Source organism: Ruditapes philippinarum, unplaced genomic scaffold, assembly GCF_026571515.1.
Source record: "Ruditapes philippinarum isolate M1 unplaced genomic scaffold, ASM2657151v2 ctg5360_1_1_1_1, whole genome shotgun sequence".
In the NCBI taxonomy this organism is placed as follows: domain Eukaryota; kingdom Metazoa; phylum Mollusca; class Bivalvia; order Venerida; family Veneridae; genus Ruditapes; species Ruditapes philippinarum.
The window spans coordinates 213,908-234,493 of NW_026862805.1; the positions used below are offsets into that span (position 1 = coordinate 213,908).

The 20,586-nt window shown below is 34.6% G+C and overlaps 1 protein-coding gene across 17 annotated transcripts in view; it reads left to right on the plus strand.

Moving 5' to 3' along the window:
* LOC132720286 (nuclear receptor coactivator 7-like) overlaps positions 1-19,912 on the plus strand; it is a gene marked incomplete at its 3' end in the record, with an annotated part of 75,315 nt that extends 55,403 nt beyond the window's left edge. For 14 of the 17 annotated variants that reach the window (XM_060704386.1, XM_060704389.1, XM_060704391.1 and 11 more), the window contains 8 exon segments: positions 4,403-4,584; positions 5,295-6,526; positions 11,847-12,009; positions 13,928-14,102; positions 15,976-15,996; positions 18,225-18,338; positions 18,983-19,135; positions 19,746-19,912. In XM_060704386.1, coding sequence (XP_060560369.1) covers positions 4,403-4,584; positions 5,295-6,526; positions 11,847-12,009; positions 13,928-14,102; positions 15,976-15,996; positions 18,225-18,338; positions 18,983-19,135; positions 19,746-19,912 — 2,207 coding nt within the window. 17 annotated transcript variants of the gene reach the window in all.
* Positions 19,913-20,586: the final 674 nt, after the last annotated feature.

Consider the following 20,586-nt stretch of genomic DNA (forward strand, 5'->3'; position numbering starts at 1 on the left):
GGATAAAACCCTTGCCCCGTGTTCACTAAGAAAAAATCAGGATCATGATAAAATGATCTTGATTTTATTTTCATTGTTTTATGACACTAAAATTGATCATACTTTGCTTGAATTAAATGGTTCTTATTCAAAATGTAAACAATTGCTGATTTGTGAACAAACAAACCTATTTTGGGATAAAATCAACAAATTACAAAAACAAAGTTAGAAATAATCAGATCAAAATAAGGATCAGTTTTAGGATCAAGATCAATATTCGGCTCAACTGCAAAATGTCCATATTTCGCAAAAATAATAATAAATTTATTTTAAAATTTCATAAATATGCCATAAGTCCAATTTTATCAAGTTATTTTTAGACATTTAATCTATGAGGATAAACAATGGAGAATTTTTGATTTTTGTGCCCCTACGTTAGTGGCGGGCATTTAGATTTACCCTTGTCCGTCCGTCCGTCAGTCCGTCCGTCCTTCCGTCCGTTCACTTTTGTGTCGCACGTAACTCAAAAAGTATTTGACCTAGAGTCATGAAACTTTACAGGAATGTTGATCAGCATGTGAAGTTGTGCACCTGGGTATTTTCGTCTGGATATTTTTAGTATTTTCAGAGTTATTGCCCTTGACTTAGTAAAATTTTGCAATTTTCAACTTGTGTCGCATGTAACTCAAAAAGTATTTGACCTAGAGTCATGAAACTTAACCGGAATGTTGATCAGCATATGTAGTTGTGCACCTGGGTATTTTTGTGTGGATATTTTTAGTATTTTCAGAGTTATTACCCTTGACTTAGTAAAATTTTGCAATTTTCAACTTGTGTCGCATGTAACTCAAAAAGTATTTGACCTAGAGTCATGAAACTTTACAGGAATGTTGATCAGCATGTGTAGTTGTGCACCTGGGTATTTTTGTGTGGATATTATTAGTATTTTCAGAGTTATTGCCCTTGACTTAGTAAAATTTTGCAATTTTCAACTTGTGTGGCACGTAACTCAAAAAGTATTTGACTTAGAGTCATGAAACTTTACAGGAATGTTGATCAGCATGTGTAGTTGTGCAGCTGGGTATTTTCGTCTGGATGTTTTTTGTATTTTTAGAGTTATTGCCCTTTACTTAGTAAAATTTTGCAATTTTCAACATGTGTCGCACGTAACTCAAAAAGTATTTGACCTAGAGTCATGAAACTTTATAGGAATGTTGATCAGCATGTGCAGTTGTGCACCAGGTATTTTCGTCTGGATTTATTTAGTATTTTTAGAGCTATTGCCCTTCACTTAGAAAATTTTTGCAATTTTCAACTTGTGTCGCAAGTTACTCAAAAAGGATTTGACATATTCATTAAACCTTACGGGCAGATTGCTCAGCATATTTAGATTTGCACCTGGGGTTTCGCTTGTGGATTTATCCAGTATTTGTAGAGTTATTTCCCTTGACTTAGTAAAAAGATTGACAAAACAGTGGCGCGGTGGGGGCACCCGTGTCCTATGGACACATTTCTAGTTAAAATTTTAAATGATCTTGATCCTGATCCATAATTCTTTATGAACACGGGACCTGGATTGCGTAATGTCGGTTGTTTGGCCAATATCACATCCTCTTCCAAGAGCTGGATAGATAGAGGGTGAAAAGACTCACTGTCTTGCGCCTGACGCACGAAACACAGCGATTTTTGCCAAAATGTGTTTGTACGACTGCAGTAAGGCTGATGAGATAGAGGCTTAAGTGAATGAATGAATGAATGAATGAATGAATGAATGAATGAATGAATGAATGAATGAATGAATGAATGGATGAATGAATGAATGAATGAGTGCAGTGCAGTTCAATGTGGTGGGTGTGGTACAGTGCAAAATCTTACAGGTATACATAGTCAAATAACAAAGATTTGTACAGATTGCTGGTATAGTGGACACTGAGATTTTTAAATATATATTTTTTTTTAGTCTTTCAGTTATTTTAAGTAAAGCACAGATATATTGATTACTGTGATGTAGAGCCAGTTAAAATACTGTTGATATTTCTAGATTTAGCAAACCACACCATGATTTCGTGCCAGGAATTGTGCACAGATTTATAGATTTTTTTTCAGAAATGATCATTCCAATCTTTTTATAATGCTGTTAATCAAGACCAGTATTATCTTCAATTTCTTGCTAGAATAAACAAGATTATCATTTATTCTTTTATATATAATACTCTCCATACAATTATTTTGGTCAGCCGCCGCGGCTCAGTAGGTCGAGCATCAGACCTGTGTCCAAGGGTTTAGGGTTTCGATCCTTTGGCGAGACAATATTTCTCCTTGACAATTTATATAGGGCATTGAGTCTTAAAGTCATTTGTTTATAACTGCTTATTCAGAAATCATGTGGTTTAAGTAGTTTCTGTCATGTGCATATATTGGTAATTACTGGTTAGTTATCCAGGAAAGCTAATAAGGTGGGCTCATTGTTAAGATGTGACCAAAAATGTGTTTAAATCAGTCTTAAAAACAAACAATAAAAGACTAGTTTGAGAACGTTTCTACAGAATACATTACACCATATTCAATCATGTATTTTTGATAATTCTGTATATATCATTTATATGAACATTTTATCTGTATACTATTCGTTATACATAAATGTGTAAAAATAATTATATATATATATATACATATAATTATATAAAATGCCTTTTTATAGTACACATAAATGTTTATAAATATATAAATACTTGTATATACCATGTTATTTGATATTCATATAAAGTTTTTATAGTACTGCAAGCTGGTAACATCAATTTTCATTGGATAATCATGATGTTGTATTTTCTGTAAACACTGCAGAAACAAAATTTATGAAAAAAATTAGAAGTTTACAAAAGCAGTCATGCAGTAGTATGAATTTATTATAAAAACATTTGACAGATAATATTATGGTACTTTATAAATGTTTATTTTCTAACCCATCAAAAATCCTGATAACTTATAATAAAATCATTTGCATATAATATAAACAGTAAATTGTGTCAATTCGCCACTAAATCCAAACCAACATTTTGAACACAGAAATTAATAGTTTGACTTCTGCAGTGTTCAATGACACCAGTGTAATGAATGAATTAAGAAATCAAAATGAATTTGTAAATTTGAATCTTCAATATTTTGATATTTGATATTTGGTCAACTTGACCCATTTTATGATCTCCTAGCTTGTTGATGAGGAAATTGATTTTTTCTTCTTGAATGGTCTAGCACCCTGATATTTATCCATATACAAGTATTTTAGTACATTGTACGCATATATATGTTTGTTGCTAGAGATAAAATTAAATGCACTCTCTTTTCATTCTCAGGTACAGTCATGTACTATCTATATCTAGATTAGTCAGTTTTCTTAGTCATATATGGATTTCTTGTGTATAGCATCTGTTGCGTATATGTGCCCATAAACATTTGTTATTTTACAATGGAATACGGTATTGACCCATTGATACTGGAACATATGTTTGAAATTACATATTGCTATCTTTATAGTTACAACATGTTGTTGTTTGTTCTGTAATTTGACACAGCATGTCTTTCTTTACAGTATAAAATTTTTTTCACATTCTGTTAAGGTTTATATACCAAAAAATAAGACCACTCAACAAAATGGTTAAGGTGTCAGACTTACCAACCCAGGGATCATGGGTTTGAGCTCTACTGGGGTCATCGCCAAATTTCCTCATATGACACCAGTACTGGTTAGTGCCAGGAAGTGGACTTGGTTCAAATCAGCTTCAAGCCTTTTATCATCAGCATGCTTAAATATTTTTTAAACTTATTTAAACTTAGATTATTCAAACACTTTACCTTGCTGCCTGGTGTCTTTGCGATGAGGCATATATTTTCCATTTTGTCCACTATTCTGTCTCCTGTATTTCCATGCTTCCTCCCATCCTTTCATCACACATGCATACGTTAATTCTCACCTATATTTTTGAATGTTCAGTGTGTTAGTACCTTCCATTGACCAGTCATCTCTACCCTTGGGTAAAGTTTGAGGTTCAATAGGTCAAGGTCATGATCTCTGAGGCTAAAAATAGATTTTCCTGCTTTTCTATTATTGTAAGACCATATACATAGATTGTATTTAGCTATGTCAAAGAAGCATTTGTGTAAACAATACTCATTTTAAGTATGATAAAACAAAATTTTTTAAGATATATGAAAATTAAATGAAAAATTAAGTGAAAAATGAACAAAATACATGAGATATCTTCTTAAAGCATCTTACAGTGCTAAAATATTGTTACTGAAACCTTAATACCCTGTCTTCTAAGAATGATATTGCTTTTGAAACGTTAACCTCTTTGTTCTAGAGATCAGCACTTCTTAAGATTGTTCCTTTTATAATTAAGTCAAACTTTACTGTTATTTTCAGGGTGTTGTCAAAGGTACCTTGCTTGTGACCCCTAATGCTGTAATGTTTGATCCTGACGTGTCCGACCCCTTGGTTCTGGAACACGGTGCCGAGAAGTACGGTATGATTGCACCCATGGATATGATCATTAGTGCAGCCATGTATCATGATATTGCTGCCATGAAATTACGGGGAAAAAAACAGTGAGTATATATCTTGATATTCTTACCAAAGGATCTCCAAGCTTGTCTGACTACTTAAGGCTGGCCTGACTACTCTTGTAGATTAAGGCAAAAGTCATTATTTAAAAAAAACTTTAAAAGGGTTGAGTAAATGAACTTGAAATTGAGTTGACAGCATTTATATTGTCATTCGATTTTTTTCTGTCTGTGCAGTTGCTTTCAAGCTGTTGCCTTAAATGCAAAACATCCACCTTTTAATTGTATTAAATTTATTGTGCACCTGAAATATTTTCAAGGTGCGTCCTTGGCTGAATGGTTAAGGGCATTGACTTCAAACTACTTCCCTCTCAACTCTGTATGTTCAATCCGTGTCTTCAAATTCTTTCATGTGAGAAAGCTGTCCAGCTAGCTTACAGAACGTCTGTGGTTCTACTCAGGTGCCCGATGTGCCTGAAATAAGGCACAACAAAGGTGCACCTTAGGTCTTTCTTAACCAGTAAAGCTGGAAAGTTGCCCTATGATCTATACTGTGCTATGTAAAATACTTAAAAAAAAAATCATGAATAACAAGCAGCATTACACAATCTCCTTTGACAGTTGCTCAGGTACTTATGACAGGCTGAATATTTTTGGTGGTTACTTTCAAAATATTGTTTGCTAATAATCTAAACAAAATGCTATTTGAATATATAAACTTCTCTCACTGTTGCTCTCATGTATTTCATATCCAGGGAAGATGGAACAAATTATCCTAGGCCAGAAGTATATCATGACAAAGCATGTCCAATGGCTAAAGAGAAACTCTTATCCTCACAAAAAACTGACCAATCCAAACACAGTTCCACCTCCCTCTCAGAGAATCTAAAAAACATTCTGAGAAATCCATTAAACAAGTCTGAGAGTGTTTGTTCTTGTGGTAAAGGTGTAAATAGTGACAAACTAGATTCTGTCTCTGGTGATGAAACTGATGGTCTCAATCTTCATGAAGAGTTAAATAAAGGTAGGCCCGACGAAGCTCATTCCAATGGCGAATCTGGTGATAAATCTATGAATGACAATGTGTTCAGTGATGGTAATAACGGTGATACAGACACAATTGATAATTCTGTAGAGGAGGTGGATAGTAGTGGCAATGGAACAAGAGTGAAATCTAGTCCAAGACTTGATTCCAGAGGGCAGAAAAAATTATCAGTTTCTTTTTCTCTGCCAGAGACTGACACAGTGTCCCCTGGAAAGGAGAAAATTTCTCCAGGGTTAGAAACTTTACTGGACCTTGAAGATACTGGTGTAACAAACACTGATAAAGATAAAGAGCTTGTTGATATTGGAAATGAGCAAGAAAGTGCTAAGTCACAACCAAGTGATAAAACTCAATCTGATGATGAATACTCTTCAAATGGAGATAAAGAAACAAGAATAGGTAACATTGTTTACCTTCCTGTTGAAGAGGACGCAAATGGGGAGGTTACTGTGCAATCAGTGGAGAAAACTGCAAACACATTATCAAAATTAAGTGTTGATGAATTTTCCCAAATTTCTAAGTCTGATACAGACCTTGTTGATAGTGGTTTAAGTATAGAGAATAAAGAAGTGGAGAAAACAAGGTCATCTTCAACCAGTTCTTTAGGGCCATTCAGCCCGACACCTCATCTGAGTGCTTTTGTAAACTATGCAACAGGTTTCTTCCAAAGACATGCTTCAGATAGTAGTATCAAAGACATTAAGGATGTGATAATAGATTCATTACCAGACTTAAAAATGCCCGAGTCAATAATAGATTCTAAGGATAGTAAAGATGAAACAAAATTTGACGTTCCAACAGTGTCAGCTGCTCCAACACCAGCAGGAAGGCGTGGTAAAATGAGTCGTCATGGAAACCTAGCACAACCAGCTGGTAACGTAGCTGTTGAAAATGCAGTTACAATGGATGAAAAACCTGACCTTATGACAATGGATTATGACAGTAAGTAATTTTTACAAGACAGACTGTTTGTTATTGTAGATTAGAGTGATAATGCTAGATTAATTACATGTAGTTTAATTATATGTACTTGTAATTGTAGTTTTATTTATTATAGTATTGTAGGTTCCAATAAAATTTGGATTCAATGAAATTTACTTACACTTGCTTGAGAAAATTTAAAAAATGAAGTTGAAATTCTTACCTGTAATGGACATTTTTCACACTTGTGTTCAAAACCGAGCTATTTTTTTTAAACCCTGTATGTAATGATAAAATATAATCTGTGTGTATATGGTTATGGCTGTAAAACTGCATCTCAACAGGTAATACCAAAGACTGATGTTAAGAATGATGTAAACAATATACTGCTTGTTACTGGTGAGGCAATTGAAGGGGTTATAAAAGACAGTTAAATCACCTGTCAATATAATATGGCTGTATAGAATATATTAACAATTTCGGTAATGGCATGATATTTAAGTGAAGCAGTGGGCTATGAAATGGGGTATTATTATTTTCGCTGCTAAAAGTTTATGAGTCTGAAAATAAAACAGACTCTACCATCAACAGTAAGTTAAATCTGTTTGAAAATACATGAAGGGATATAACTTATTTTTAGTGGGATTTCTTCATTAACTTATAAGGTTAGTTTGCTTTTTTTGTAATCAAAAGTTCTTGATAATTATGAAGTCACTTACTGAATCTCTATCATACTACAGAGCTTATATTAATATAAGGGCAATATAAGAGAGTTATTATTCCCATGCTATGTTAAGAATTATATGAATCTTACACCGGCTGCCGGTACAGACCGGAATATCTAGCTCGAGGGTGACTGTTTACGGCGGAAACGAGGCTCTGCCCAGTGTCCGCTAAACAGTTACCCGAGAGCGAGATATTCCTGTCTACACCGTAGCTGGTATTTGATTCATTTTCTTGCATATTGCACATCAATTATTTTCAGAACAGAAATTACGAAAATTGATATTTTCATTACGCACTTTTTTCTTATAGTAGCGTATGAACTTACAACTTCATTTATAACGGTTAAGTGACGTCATCCTGAGAACGCAGTTTATTCATAAAAGGTGCTCAGCAATGTCATCATTTAAAGCACACGACTAGTCTTACATGGGTGGTGTAAGACAGGTTTTTCTAGCACTGGTGTAAACGGTAGATAATCCTGTCTGAAATGCAAGAAACTACAATATAAACTCTACAGAGTAAAAACCTTTGGGAGACAAAGATTTAGTGGTTGCTAAGAGGTGTAACTTAAGAGAAGTTAGATTGAAAAAGAAGTCATTCTTTAGGCAAAATTGAAACTGTTGTTTCAAAAAGATTACTTGTTCTATAAAATAATGTGTAAATGTTAGATATACTGTAAAATTTCTATTAAACCCCCAGGGGGATAAAAAATTTCAAAGGGGGAAGGAGGGTTATTAAAACACAGTTTTTCCTAAATCCAAAAATAATTATAAATACATTAATTTTGATGTTAAACAAGTTTTTGTAATAACGTTTTAATGTGTAAAGTTCGGGTTCAGCACTGGTGAGCAGATTTTTTTCTTTTCAAAAAACCTAGAGGGGGCCTGAAAAGATGTAAGGGGAGGGGTGTTTAATAGGAATTTCATGGTACCGTTTTATGTTCTTCTTCTATGTTTGAGTGAGGAATTATACTTGTCATGTTAGAATGCTTGGTATATTATATATGTTTTATTGGGTTGTTTAGTTGCAGGTATATCTAGGTGTACCACAAGGAGGTGTTGTATGACTGTTGTTGTTCTGTATAAATAGTTTCTGATCATTTTTGATGCCCTTTTTTCACACATGATGCATGTAAAATGAGTAAAAACTACTTAATTTTTTAAAAATATGGAGCTTAAATGGTTTTACCATTATTTATTGATACCAGAATTAATGCATGAGGTCTTAAGGTAGTATACCACTAATTGGCAATGTAACTTAGTACTAGGAACTGAACAAAAAGATACCATAGTTGAGTTGTATTCTTTAAAGGACACCTGAATAAAAAAAAATGAACAAAATTTTAGTACTGTAGTACAGTTTTGGACTACTGGTTACTTTTCTGAACTTGAGAAATAACTGGAGAAATAACACAGGAATTATGCAATAGTGCAAGTGGTTACTTCTGAAGATCATTGACAACCTGTCTTCCATATTCAGAAGATGACTTTTGTGCTTCTCATTATTAAACTTTGTTGTTTTTGATTTTCATTTTGGCCATATATTGCACAGTTTTGATGTTACTATTGCACAATTCCTTTGTTATTTTGGTTTTACAATCTGATCACAATGTAGTTTTTATTTTTCTTTAAAAAGATGGATCTGAGAGATACTAAGCAATGTTAAAAGGGACAAAAAATAGAAAGACAAAAAAAAGTTGACCAACTGGGGTTTGAACCCAAAACCTTAAGTTTCAATTCAGATGACAATAATTCTATCCTTATTAAAACCACATCAGAGTGGAAGTTATGAGTTAATTAGTATACTACCTTAATGTCCACAAGTATAGCTGGAGAGTCAACTTACAACTCTGAAAGTGAGTTTATGGTCAAGAATTTCAAGTTGAAAAAGATTTTTACATGATGCATGTTATTGACTCTTGTTTCAGTGTTATTTCATTTGCTGTGGAGATGCTTTATACTTAGTGTTAAATTTTCAAAACAAATTTAAATTCTCAGTTGGTTTGACAATGTCTTGCGTTTCAAATAAGTATTTACTTCTTAAACTTAATATAATTATTATTTTCTTCTAATGTATTTAACATATAATTGTTCCAATTAGGGGTTAATAATTTATTCTCAAGTCATGCTTCTATATAGATTCAAACTAGGTTCATACTTTACATATAACTTACTTTAAGGGGCGACCATGCTGAGTGGTGAAGGTTGTTGACCTGCCTCTCACCAATGTAGGCTTGAGACACACCAGCATCTGAAGTCAGTGCTTCTACTCATGTGCCCTTTTAAATGTGCCTGGTATAATGCAGAGATTGGTACCCAGTCTTAAAGGTCTTTCTCTTATCAACTGGAAAGTTGCCATATGACCTAAATGTGTTGGTGCAACATTAATCTCAACCTACAAAATAACTTAGTATATTGGTAAATTACGGATTCAGAAATTTATTATACCCCCACAAACGAAGTTTAGGGGGGGTATATAGGAGTCAGCTTGTCGGTCGGTTGGTTGGTTGGTCGGTCGTCCGTCCGTCGGTCGGTCCACATCATGGTTTCCGGACGATAACTAGAGTTTGGAATGAGGTATTGTAATCAAACTTGGTATATAGCAACCTTATGTGGAAACTCCGGTCGGTATTGCATTTGGGCCCCCTGGGGTCAAGGTCAAGGTCACCATTACTAAAAATAGAAAAATGGTTTCCGGACAATAACTAGAGTTAGGAATGAGATATTGTTATCAAACTTGGCCTATAGCAAGCTTATATAAAGACCTGGGTTGGTATTGCATTTGGGCCCCTTGGGGTCAAGGTCAAGGTCACCATTGCTAAAAATAGAAAAATGGTTTCCGGACAATAACTTATGTAGGAATGAGATACTGTAATCAAACTTGGTTAATAGCAAGCTTATATGAAGACCTGGGTTGGAATTGCATTTGGACCCCCTTGGGTCAAGGTCACCGTTACGAAAAATGGTTTCCAAACAATAACTTGGCTTAGGAATGAGGTATTGTTATCAAACTTGGTGTATAACAAGCTTATATGAAGACCTTGGTTGGTATTGCATTTGGGCCCCCTTGGGTCAAGGTCAAGGTCACCATTACTAAAAATAGAAAAATGGTTTCCGGACAATAACTAGAGTTAGGAATGAGGTATTGTTATCAAACTTGGTGTATAACAAGCTTATATGAAGACCTTGGTTGGTATTGCATTTGGGCCCCCCTGGGGTCAAGGTCAAGGTCATTGTTACGAAAAATAGAAAAATGGTTTTTGGACAATAACTACAGTTAGGAATGAGGTATTGTAATCTTATTTAATGTATAGGAAGCTTATATGAAGACCTGGGTTGGTATTTCATTGGACACCCTAGGGTCAAGGTCACCGTTAAAGTGTTACTAAAAATATAAAAATTGTTTCCGGACAATTACTAGAGTTAGGAATGAGATATTGTAATCAAACTTGGTGTATAGCAAGCTTATTTCGAGACCCCAGTTGCGATTACAGTTAATTGAGATATTTCTTTGTACACAGTTGATAGTTTGTGTTCAAATTTTTCTTCAGACTACTTTTTTTCAAAAAGTCAAAGTTGCTGGTGAGGGTATTAATAACCTTCAGTGATAGGTCTAGTTTATTTACCTTTTTCATAATTATTATATGTCTCTTTTATGTCTTTTTATCATAGTAAATTTTCCTATAAAAATACATTTAATTGTTTTGTGTAGTTTGCCTCTCCATAAATATCAGTGTATGCATAGATCCCTGACCTCAGTCTTATTCTAATTATCAGATTAGTGGATACAATAAGAATTTCACCATAGCATACTTGTTAAGAAAAGAGCACAATGTCAATGTTTGTGGTTAAATCTATTGTTATTCAAATGAAAAGTCATAGTAGGGATCTATCTATTAACAGATAGTAAACATGTCTCAAAAATATTTTTCTTGGAAACTACAAGGTCAAGAACAAAGATATTTGACACCTTGTGGTCTTCTAAAGAAGTTACATAAATCATGCTGAAAGTAATAGTCATAATTGATCCTATCCCACAAATATAAGTCTTCTTGAGTGCATCAATAAATATTTTATACTTTATGCAACTTAGGTCAAAAATTGCACACCCAATATGATTTAGTTACCTAATTCTGCATTGAAGACTTATGACTTTTTCTTAGCAGTATATCTCAGGTGAGCAATATAGGGACATCATTACCCTTTTGTTTCTTGTAGTTTGGTGTCATTTCTATTTTTGCAAGCTTTTCTAATGCTCTGTACCCAGAATACAGACATGGTTTCAGTTGTGTGTATTTTAATAATCTGTGTCAGATCTAAAAAGGTTTTATATATCAAGTATTAAATAAATTGTCACTGTATTAGACATTTTGATATAGAAATTATTTTGATAACTTATAATTTGCCATATAATCAGAAATTATAAATGTTATATTCTGCAAAATTTGACTACAAGTTCACTTTGCTAAAAAGTTTTTTTCCATTTTTCCTATTTATCCTTGCTTTTAAAGTTTGCTTTTAAAATCTCTGTAGGAAAAATAAGTAACTACTTTATTAAAGGTGAACCATATTTCTATAGTTATGTAGTGTTCTCAAATTAAGACATTATTTTTCAGAATTTGCTCCACGCAAGTCTCAGGCGTACCCGGACCCACCTCTGTATCTATGCTTGCGCCTCGGCACCCCACAGAACAAGAATGTCTTCCATAACTACTCTATAGAGTCTTATGGCAGGAGAAGAAAGAAGTCAGAGTACTGGTTCTCTATTCCTAGAGAGAAGTAAGCGTATTCTTTCATTTAGATTTTTTAACCCTTATCATGCTGGAATAGAAACTGATTTCCCTCTGCCACCAGTGTGACAAGGCTCTACACAGTTAATAATTTATAATTTTCGTATTTTGATATTGAAATGAGCCGTGTCATGAAAAATCCAACATAGTGCGTTTACGACCAGCATGGATCCAGACCAGCCTGCGCATCCATGCAGTCTGATCAGGATCCATGCTGTACGCTTACAAACCCTACAAGTAGATAAACTGATAGTGAACAGCATGGATCCTGATCAGACTGCGCAGATTCGCAGGTTGGTCTGGATCCATGCTGGTCGCAAACCCATTATGTTTGTTTTGTCATGACACGGCTCAAATACCTATAACTCATAGTAATGGAACTGTTACTTATTCAAAACTTGGCAAATCCATTTTACAAATTAAGCAGGTTAAAAGGTATCTTCTTAGCTTGTGATATATGAATTTTATTTTTATGAACATGGAAACTTAACATGCTTCAACATAAAGATCAACATTTATGTCTTGATGTATTTTTGTCTGAAAGCCTCAAGTTGCAAATGTCTGAAATTGTCTCTGGCGGTCAACCTAGACAATGAACTAACATTTTCATTGTAAGAACAACACAGTTGTCAATTCTTTGTATACATCTAGGAAGTCAAATTATAATGCATTACAAAACATATTTTTCTAAGAATATGAATGTAATGAAAAGAAAAGAGACATTTAGAAATTCAGTTGTCATTTAAAATCATGTGTATGTTGCAAATGAAGTCATGTTTTAAGATGATCTTTAAAGGTATTAATATTATAAATTGGTAAGGATCTTATGTAATTAATCTTAAGTAATTATGAAGAGTATTATACATGTAAGTAGCATTATACATGTTATATAAGTCATTTATTTAAATAAACATGCCACCTGCTGGTATAGAAATGGATTTGGCTTTGCCACAAATATAGAGCCAGGCTAGCCTGCACAGTTATGTAGCTTGACCAGGCTCTATACTTGTATACTTGCCTATAATTGTCTAACAAGCTTTTCAAACTTTCATTTTGATATCCATAAAGTTGATTATGGACAGAGCTAAAAATGGAAGCTGAACAAGTTTATTAAAAATCTGTCAAGGTTTAGAACTGTTCACTATTAAGGGGAGAAGATGTGTAAGCGGCCGGATAGCTCAGTTGGTAGAGGGGCGGTATGGTATTCCCAGGGTCCCGGGTTCGAGTCCTGGTCAGGCTGCACATTTTTCGCATAGGGGGAACATGACTGATATAGCTCAGAGTTTAATTTACATTGCTCTGTAACTCTGTGAAATTCGAGGACGAATTTCAAAATAGCAGGGGAGTATGCATGGTTCAGAACTGTACACTATATAGGGGAGAAGATTAGTGTAAGCGGCCTGATAGCTCAGTCGGTAGAGCCGTGGAACGGTATTCCAAGGGTCCCGAGTTTGAGTCCCAGTCAGGCTGCACATTTTTCTCACCCTGTGACAAATCTTTAGCAGGTTAAGCATTTATTTAGAATACCATAACATAATTGAATATGGAAATAGGTCATGGCCTTACATGTATATTATTAGCTTGTCTGTTTCAGTTTCAAATAAAAAAAGTAAAACTATTATGATCACTACGCATTTGTTGCTGTTGTTGTAATGCAATAACTTTAATCTGGTCTATTATTCAAACATAATAAAAATTATCAACATGAAACTTAGAATATTTGCTGAACTTGACAAGATGCAGTTGTTAGACAAGGGATACTATTCTGAAAGCTATGTTTTGGAGGTATGCCCCCTTTTAACTAATAATATTGTTGAAAATGGTTATTTTTACAGACGAGAATTAAGACGGCATGCAGTGCTCTTCTTATAAAACATATATCATATTTGCTGTATTTCTATTAATAGAGTTGACCACCTGTATGCATTTTTTGTGCAATGGACGCCAGAAATATACGGTGATGAGGAGGAGATAACTCCTGAAAAACGAGGTTTTGTTGTAATAGAGGACGACGAAAGTGAAGACCTTGAGATGTTAGATGAACACTTTGGTCCTAACTCAACATTTGCCAAAGATTGGGAGGTATGATTTGCTCTATGTTTATTAACCCTATTTGATTCCGTAGTTAGAGGGCAAAGTGTTCCCTTACATTTGTATGATAATTCTAAAAGGAAGCTAAAGCTTTCGTAGAAAAGTTATTTTAAAAAGCAAATCAGTCCATAAGTTTTGCCTCATAGACTAGACAATGTTTAATCATTATACGTAGTTTTCCCATTTAAGGTCGAAATATATACTTTTAACATTTTTATGTTGGGAAAGGCATATAGATTTGCCCTCTTCTGTCCATCCACCCATCATACAGTCGGTCTTAGGACTTGTCAATGAAGTAAAATTTGGGGGCATCAATGTCGTATGGACATATTTATAGTTTACATATATACTTTAAGAAAAGAAAATTCTGTATTTAGTGGATTAAGAAGATTTATGATTTTTGTTTAGACAGAAAGCAATAAAAGAATAATTTGGTGTTTCAGTTATAATCAGTTGACTAACAATTAATTTTTTTAGTTTGTTCAAAAGGACGAGGTTTGGAAAATACTAAAAAATTATAATTCCTTTATACGATTCACCTGCTTTGATGCACCAAAGCCCACTCCCACCAACATCTACCCCAACACCCCTCCAACACCCACCCATCAATACTTTTCACTCTCACTGCTCCATAAGCCCATCCACCTCCTCTCCCAACACTCTGACTTCCCCTAACCCAACACTTGATTTGGACTGAACTTACTTACCTGCTTACTATGAAGATTAGGAGAGTTTACTGCATTCACTGATATTCTTTCCAAATTATTATGTATGTATGTATAACAACATCCTTAGCTCACAAAAGAAGAAAGTGCTTAAGGTGAGCTATTGTGATACCCTTGTGTCCAGCGTCTGTCAGTCGTTGTCAGTTGTCCTTTTAACAATATCTTTTCCTCAACAATTAGGAAGATTTTGTTGAAACTATAAAGGAATGATCAAGTGGTCCTCTATAAAAATTGCACATATGGTTCCAGCTGGGTGAACAAGGTGGCCGCAGGACCTAAAATAGAAGAAGAAAAAATTTAAAGCAATATCTCCACAACCACTTGGTAGATTTTGATGTAATTGTGCAGCAATGATCATTTGAGTTTGTCCTTAACAAGAATTGCTCAAATGGTTATGGTCTGTTGAACAACATAGCCACCAGAGCTAAAAATAGAAAACCTTTAAACAACATCTCCTTCTCAACCACTTGTTGATTTAATTGGTTTATACAGAATTTATTTCAGTTCGATTGTGTAGGAAGCTATAAGCTTATAGACACACTTTTGAATCCGTTCCTGGAACCAACCAGTACTGAGAGTGTAAAGTTTCTTGCTCAAGGAAACAATGACTTGCCCCTGACTGGGTTTGAACCCATACAGCTAGCGATCATTAGATTACTAGTCCGACGCGTTAACCACTCGGCCATGCCGCCACACTGATTTAATTGAAATTGGATGGAAATGATCATCAGAAAGTCCTTTACATTATTTGTTCAAATGGTTCCAGTCTGTTGTTTAAGGAATATCCTAGTTTTTAAATCTTGTCCATGTAGACCATATCCCCTGGTGATGGATTAATGGCCATTAAGGCCCTCTCATTTAAAGCATTATCAAACAAGGCATCATAAACTCTCATTGCTGATTTTTTTGCTGGCATTAAATGTCTTGTCCTTGAGTGCTTAAAATTCCAACCTACCAGTAACTATAGTTGTTTCAGATGGGAAAGCTATAAACCAGCATGCTTGCAGAATATACCTGCTAATACCTGAAATAATGTACAAAAATAAACACCTGTTGTCTTCCGTCACTAGTAATAGCTTAAGTGTTACAATAGCACATCAGAGAACATTAATAATATAATACAATCTTATATAATACAGATGATTAATAAAAGACAAAGGGTAAGATCTAAGTAAAGTGTGTTTATAACATTAGAAGTGTTTGTGCTTAAGATATTAACAATTCTGCTGTGAATTTATTTAATTATATCTCCTCCTTTTGGGTAAGTAAGGGATCTTTGGTGAGCTAGTAAGGGGTCTTTGGTGAGCTAGTAAAGGGTTTTTGTTGAGCTAATAATGAGTCTTTGGTGAGTTTGTAAAGGGTCTATGGTGAGCAAGTAATGGGTCTTTGCTGAGGTAGTCTTAAAGGGGTCTTTGGTGAGCTAGGCTTAAAGGGGCCTTTAGTGAGCTTGCAAGGGGTCTTAAGCTAGTAAAGGGCCTTTGTTAAGCTAGTAAAGGGCCTTTGTTAAGCTTGTAAGAGATCTTTGGTCAGCTAGTAACAGGTGTTCGGTGAGCCAGTAAGGGGTATTTGGTGAGCTTATTAAGGGGTCTTTGCCAAGCTAGTAAAGGGTCCTTGGTGAGCTAGTAAAGGGCCTTTGGTGAGCTAGTAAAGGTTTTTTTTGTGAGCTAGTAAAGGGTCTTTTGTGAGCTAGTAAAGGGCCTTTGGTGAGCTAGTAAAGGGTTTTTTTGTGAGCTAGTAAAGGGTCTTTTGTGAGCTAGTAAAGGTTTTTTTTGTGAGCTAGTAAAGGGTCTTTTGTGAGCTAGTAAAGGGCCTTTGGTGAGCTAGTAAAGGTTTTTTTTGTGAGCTAGTAAAGGGTCTTTGGTGAGCTAGTAAAGGGCCTTTGGTGAGCTAGTAAAGGGCCTTTGGTGAGCTAGTAAAGGGCCTTTGGTGAGCTAGTAAAGGTTTTTTTTGTGAGCTAGTAAAGGGTCTTTTGTGAGCTAGTAAAGGAACTTTGGTGAGCTAGTAAGGGGAATTAGGTGAGGAAGTAAAGGGCCTTTGGTCTTTGGTGAACAAGTAAAGGGCTTTTGGTGAACAAGTAAGGGGCCATTGGTGAACAAGTAAGGATCTTTGGTAAACAAGTAAGGGTCTTTGGTTGGCAAGTTAAAGTGCTTTGAAAATAAGAAAGGGGGCCATTCTGAGCTAGTAAAAATGTCATAAGAAAGTAAGGGGTTCTGTGGTGAGCAAGTAAAAGGGCTTTTGTAAGTATGTTAAAGGGCTTTGTGAATAAGATAGCTTTTGTGAATACCCCGTCACGGTGCTTTTGTAAAGATTGCTAGTTAAGGGGCTTTTGTGAGCTTAGTACAGTGCTGACTGATGACATTTATTTAAAATTAAATCATTATTAAATAAACCTTTACACTGTCTTTTTTACTATTCACTGTTTTGCTTATTTATAGCCACTGCACAACAAGAGTTGTAAGGGAGTATACTGGTTTGATGCTGTCTGTCAGTATGGCTGACTGGTTGTCTGTGTGCCTTTGTTTTTAACCATTTAACAGCTTTTAATAAAACTGGACAGAAATAATTGTCATAATGTATACTTTGGGCATTTGACCTTGAACCATAAATGACATTGACCTGACCTTCCAGGTTAACTCCTTAAAATTTGCTGAAAGTTGGCATAATTGGCTACAACTTTGTTCTTAAATAATGTATTTATATCATCCCTTTTAACATTACCTTCAGGTAGGTCAAAATCAAATGACTTTTACTTTTGTATTATTGAAGCTATTTAGCAGGGTATTAACAAATAAAACATACAGCATATTATTTAAGAAGTACATGTATTACTCTTTAACAAAACATGTGTAATGTAAATAATAATAAAAACATAAATGTAATTGTTGGAAAACAAAGGAAGGCATGTGATAGTGTTATTATTTCCCTTAGTGTAAAAATCAGTGGCTTGTACATCAGCTTTGGTGCTGGTTCTATTGTTACAGTAAAGAATTTAAAACCAGAAGATTGATGATGCTATAAAGGTTAAATTGATATTTTATTACCTATAGAATCATATTTTCAACACAATTCAAAACATGTATTCTCATTTTAATGCAGATTATTGTCTGACATGACACTGGTAGATATTGTAAGCCAGTGTATGTATTGTCATGGTTACCGTCATTTGAAATACCTAAGATTTTCCACTCAATGAGGGATTTGAACTTGCACCATCAAGCATACAAACTGAAATAAATGCAAATTTCTAAGACCACTGAGCAAAAGAATAGATTTTTCTGACTCATTTGCCATAGCAATCAAAGTAAGTGTGTGCACTTATATGTAACAATGTGCTTTCCTCACTTGATGCTTTTGTTATAGTATGATACTTATTCATATCATGTTACAGATAATCAGTCAAAGTGAGGCCATTAAGAGACGATCTATTGTATATGAGGAGCCTATACCCTTACCAGAGCTTATTGGCGAGTCAACAATACTTAAAGAGTTTCATATCAGTGAGGTATGTGAAATAATTCAGAAATTTTATTCAATTTCTTAAAATACTTTTAAATCATAGTTCTTTAAGCTTGACTTGGAAAAATAGTTGAGCTAATCTACTCTCCTGTGTGACAGTGTTTCACTCAAGTTAAAGTTTTTGTATATGCATTTTCTTAAAGAATTATTAAACATCATAACTCATAAGCCACTAAGAAAATTCCTGGTTAACGTTTAGCATCCAATGTTTATCTTCAAAACTACTAAAGGTATTCTCTTAAAACTTAATGCATGTGTTCAAGATCATATTAATTAGAGGTCACTGTCCAAAGCACATTACTGTAGCATTTTTAACTAAATTATGGCGCCTTTTTAACTTCTTGGTTAAAGTTTTGCATGCAAGATAATTTCAGAAACTACTGAAACCTTATAAATGTCTCTGACTTCAGGATCATAATTAAAGGTCACTGTCCAAGGCCTATTATTGGGAGACAAAGATTTTGGTGGTTAAAGAGTAAATGACTTCAAATTGAAAACAGGACTGTTCCATTTCATTGAATTAAGCAGGTGTTTATAAATAACATCTCCCCCACTTTGATGTTAATCTGAATACACGGACATGTAACTGATGCAAATGATGAGAAATAAATCAAATATTTTTCATTACAGCTTTGTCAAGTAATGCCTGGAAGAACTGTAGGCTACCCTTGGACATTGATCTACAGTACAGACAAACATGGCTTCTCACTGAAGACATTGTATAGAGATATGGTCGGGTTAGAGTCACCTATACTTATTGCTGTCAAAGATACCAATGACAATGTAAGTTGTTATTGTATCATAGTTTGGGGACCTTTCTGTTGAAAATGTATCAAGAGTTAAATCGTATACATATACATGCACAGTGCGTTAACTGGAGTGCAGGTATTAGTTACCCGCACTCCAGAGCATGCCCATTGATTGGCTCATTTTTTGCTGGGGTTTACTTATTGTGACGGCAGAGAAAAGGAAAGCTATAGAAATATCACATTCAGATGCTCGTCCTTTGGTCACTTTTATCTGGGGTTTCATATTATGACAACAGGGAACAAGTTTTTATGTTTGACTATGATACAAAAGAGAAAGAACATCAAAACACTCCGCAATCTGATTAATACTTGGGGGGCTACAGGCTACATCCCCTCGTACAAATCAGATAGCCTTGTGTTTTGATGCTCTTTCTATTACTTATGACATTATCTACAATGTTCATGTCTAGGAGGTGTCTGTGGCCAAGTGGTAGAGGTTATTCAAGCCACTTGCCCCTCACCTCTGTGGGTTTGAATCCTGACAGGGACTTTGGATTTTACCTTATGAGGAAGATATTGGGCCAGCTTTTAGAATGGCTGTGGTTCTACTCAGGTGCAGAAATCATTCCACATTTAATTTTCAGATATTCGGAGCATTGACGTCCTGCCAGTTGAAGTACAGTGACAGTTTTTATGGTACGGGAGAAACATTCTTGTTCACATTTTACCCAGAATTCAAAGTGTTCAACTGGACTGGAGAGAATAACTTCTTCATTAAAGGAAACCAAGAAAGCCTCAGCATAGGAGCTGGGCAGTAAGTCAATGTTATAATATGAAACTCAGCAATATATCATTTTTCAATATTCAATGTATCCTTATGCCTTGGCTGAAACCTTTAATTTGAGGGGAAATGCATAAGTGTTCACCTTAGTGCAGTAATGAATTTTAAAGAAGTTGACTGTTACTGCACTAAGAAGACAAGCTTTGTGCAACACTTTATGATGAAATATACAGTAATCCTACGTGTACAAGGTTTTTTTTTAGTTTTAATATACAGTTAAAAAATGCAAAGATTCCTGTGTTGTAAATAGAGGATATTGAATGAGTGTAGGTTTAATACTAAATTTATTGAACAAGTTGAATAAAATCATATTAGGCGAGCCTCTGGCGAGCATAATATAATTTAATTCAACAAGTTCAATGAATCAAGTAATGAAGCTACACGTATATAATATTCTTTTATCACATATATAAAATAAGAACGGTAAACTGTAAACAAAAGTCATTTTTCTTTGACGCGCCGATAGTGTAACGCTAACATTAGCGCGCTTTAACGCTATGTTTATAGCGCAAATTACGTGACGTCAAAGTGTTATAACACTAGTGTAATATTGACTAGTGTAATATCGTTTTTATTAAATGGCTTTATTACACTCCTGCGCCGCGGTTTATGTGATAAAAGGTTGTTTTACATGTGATATAGGA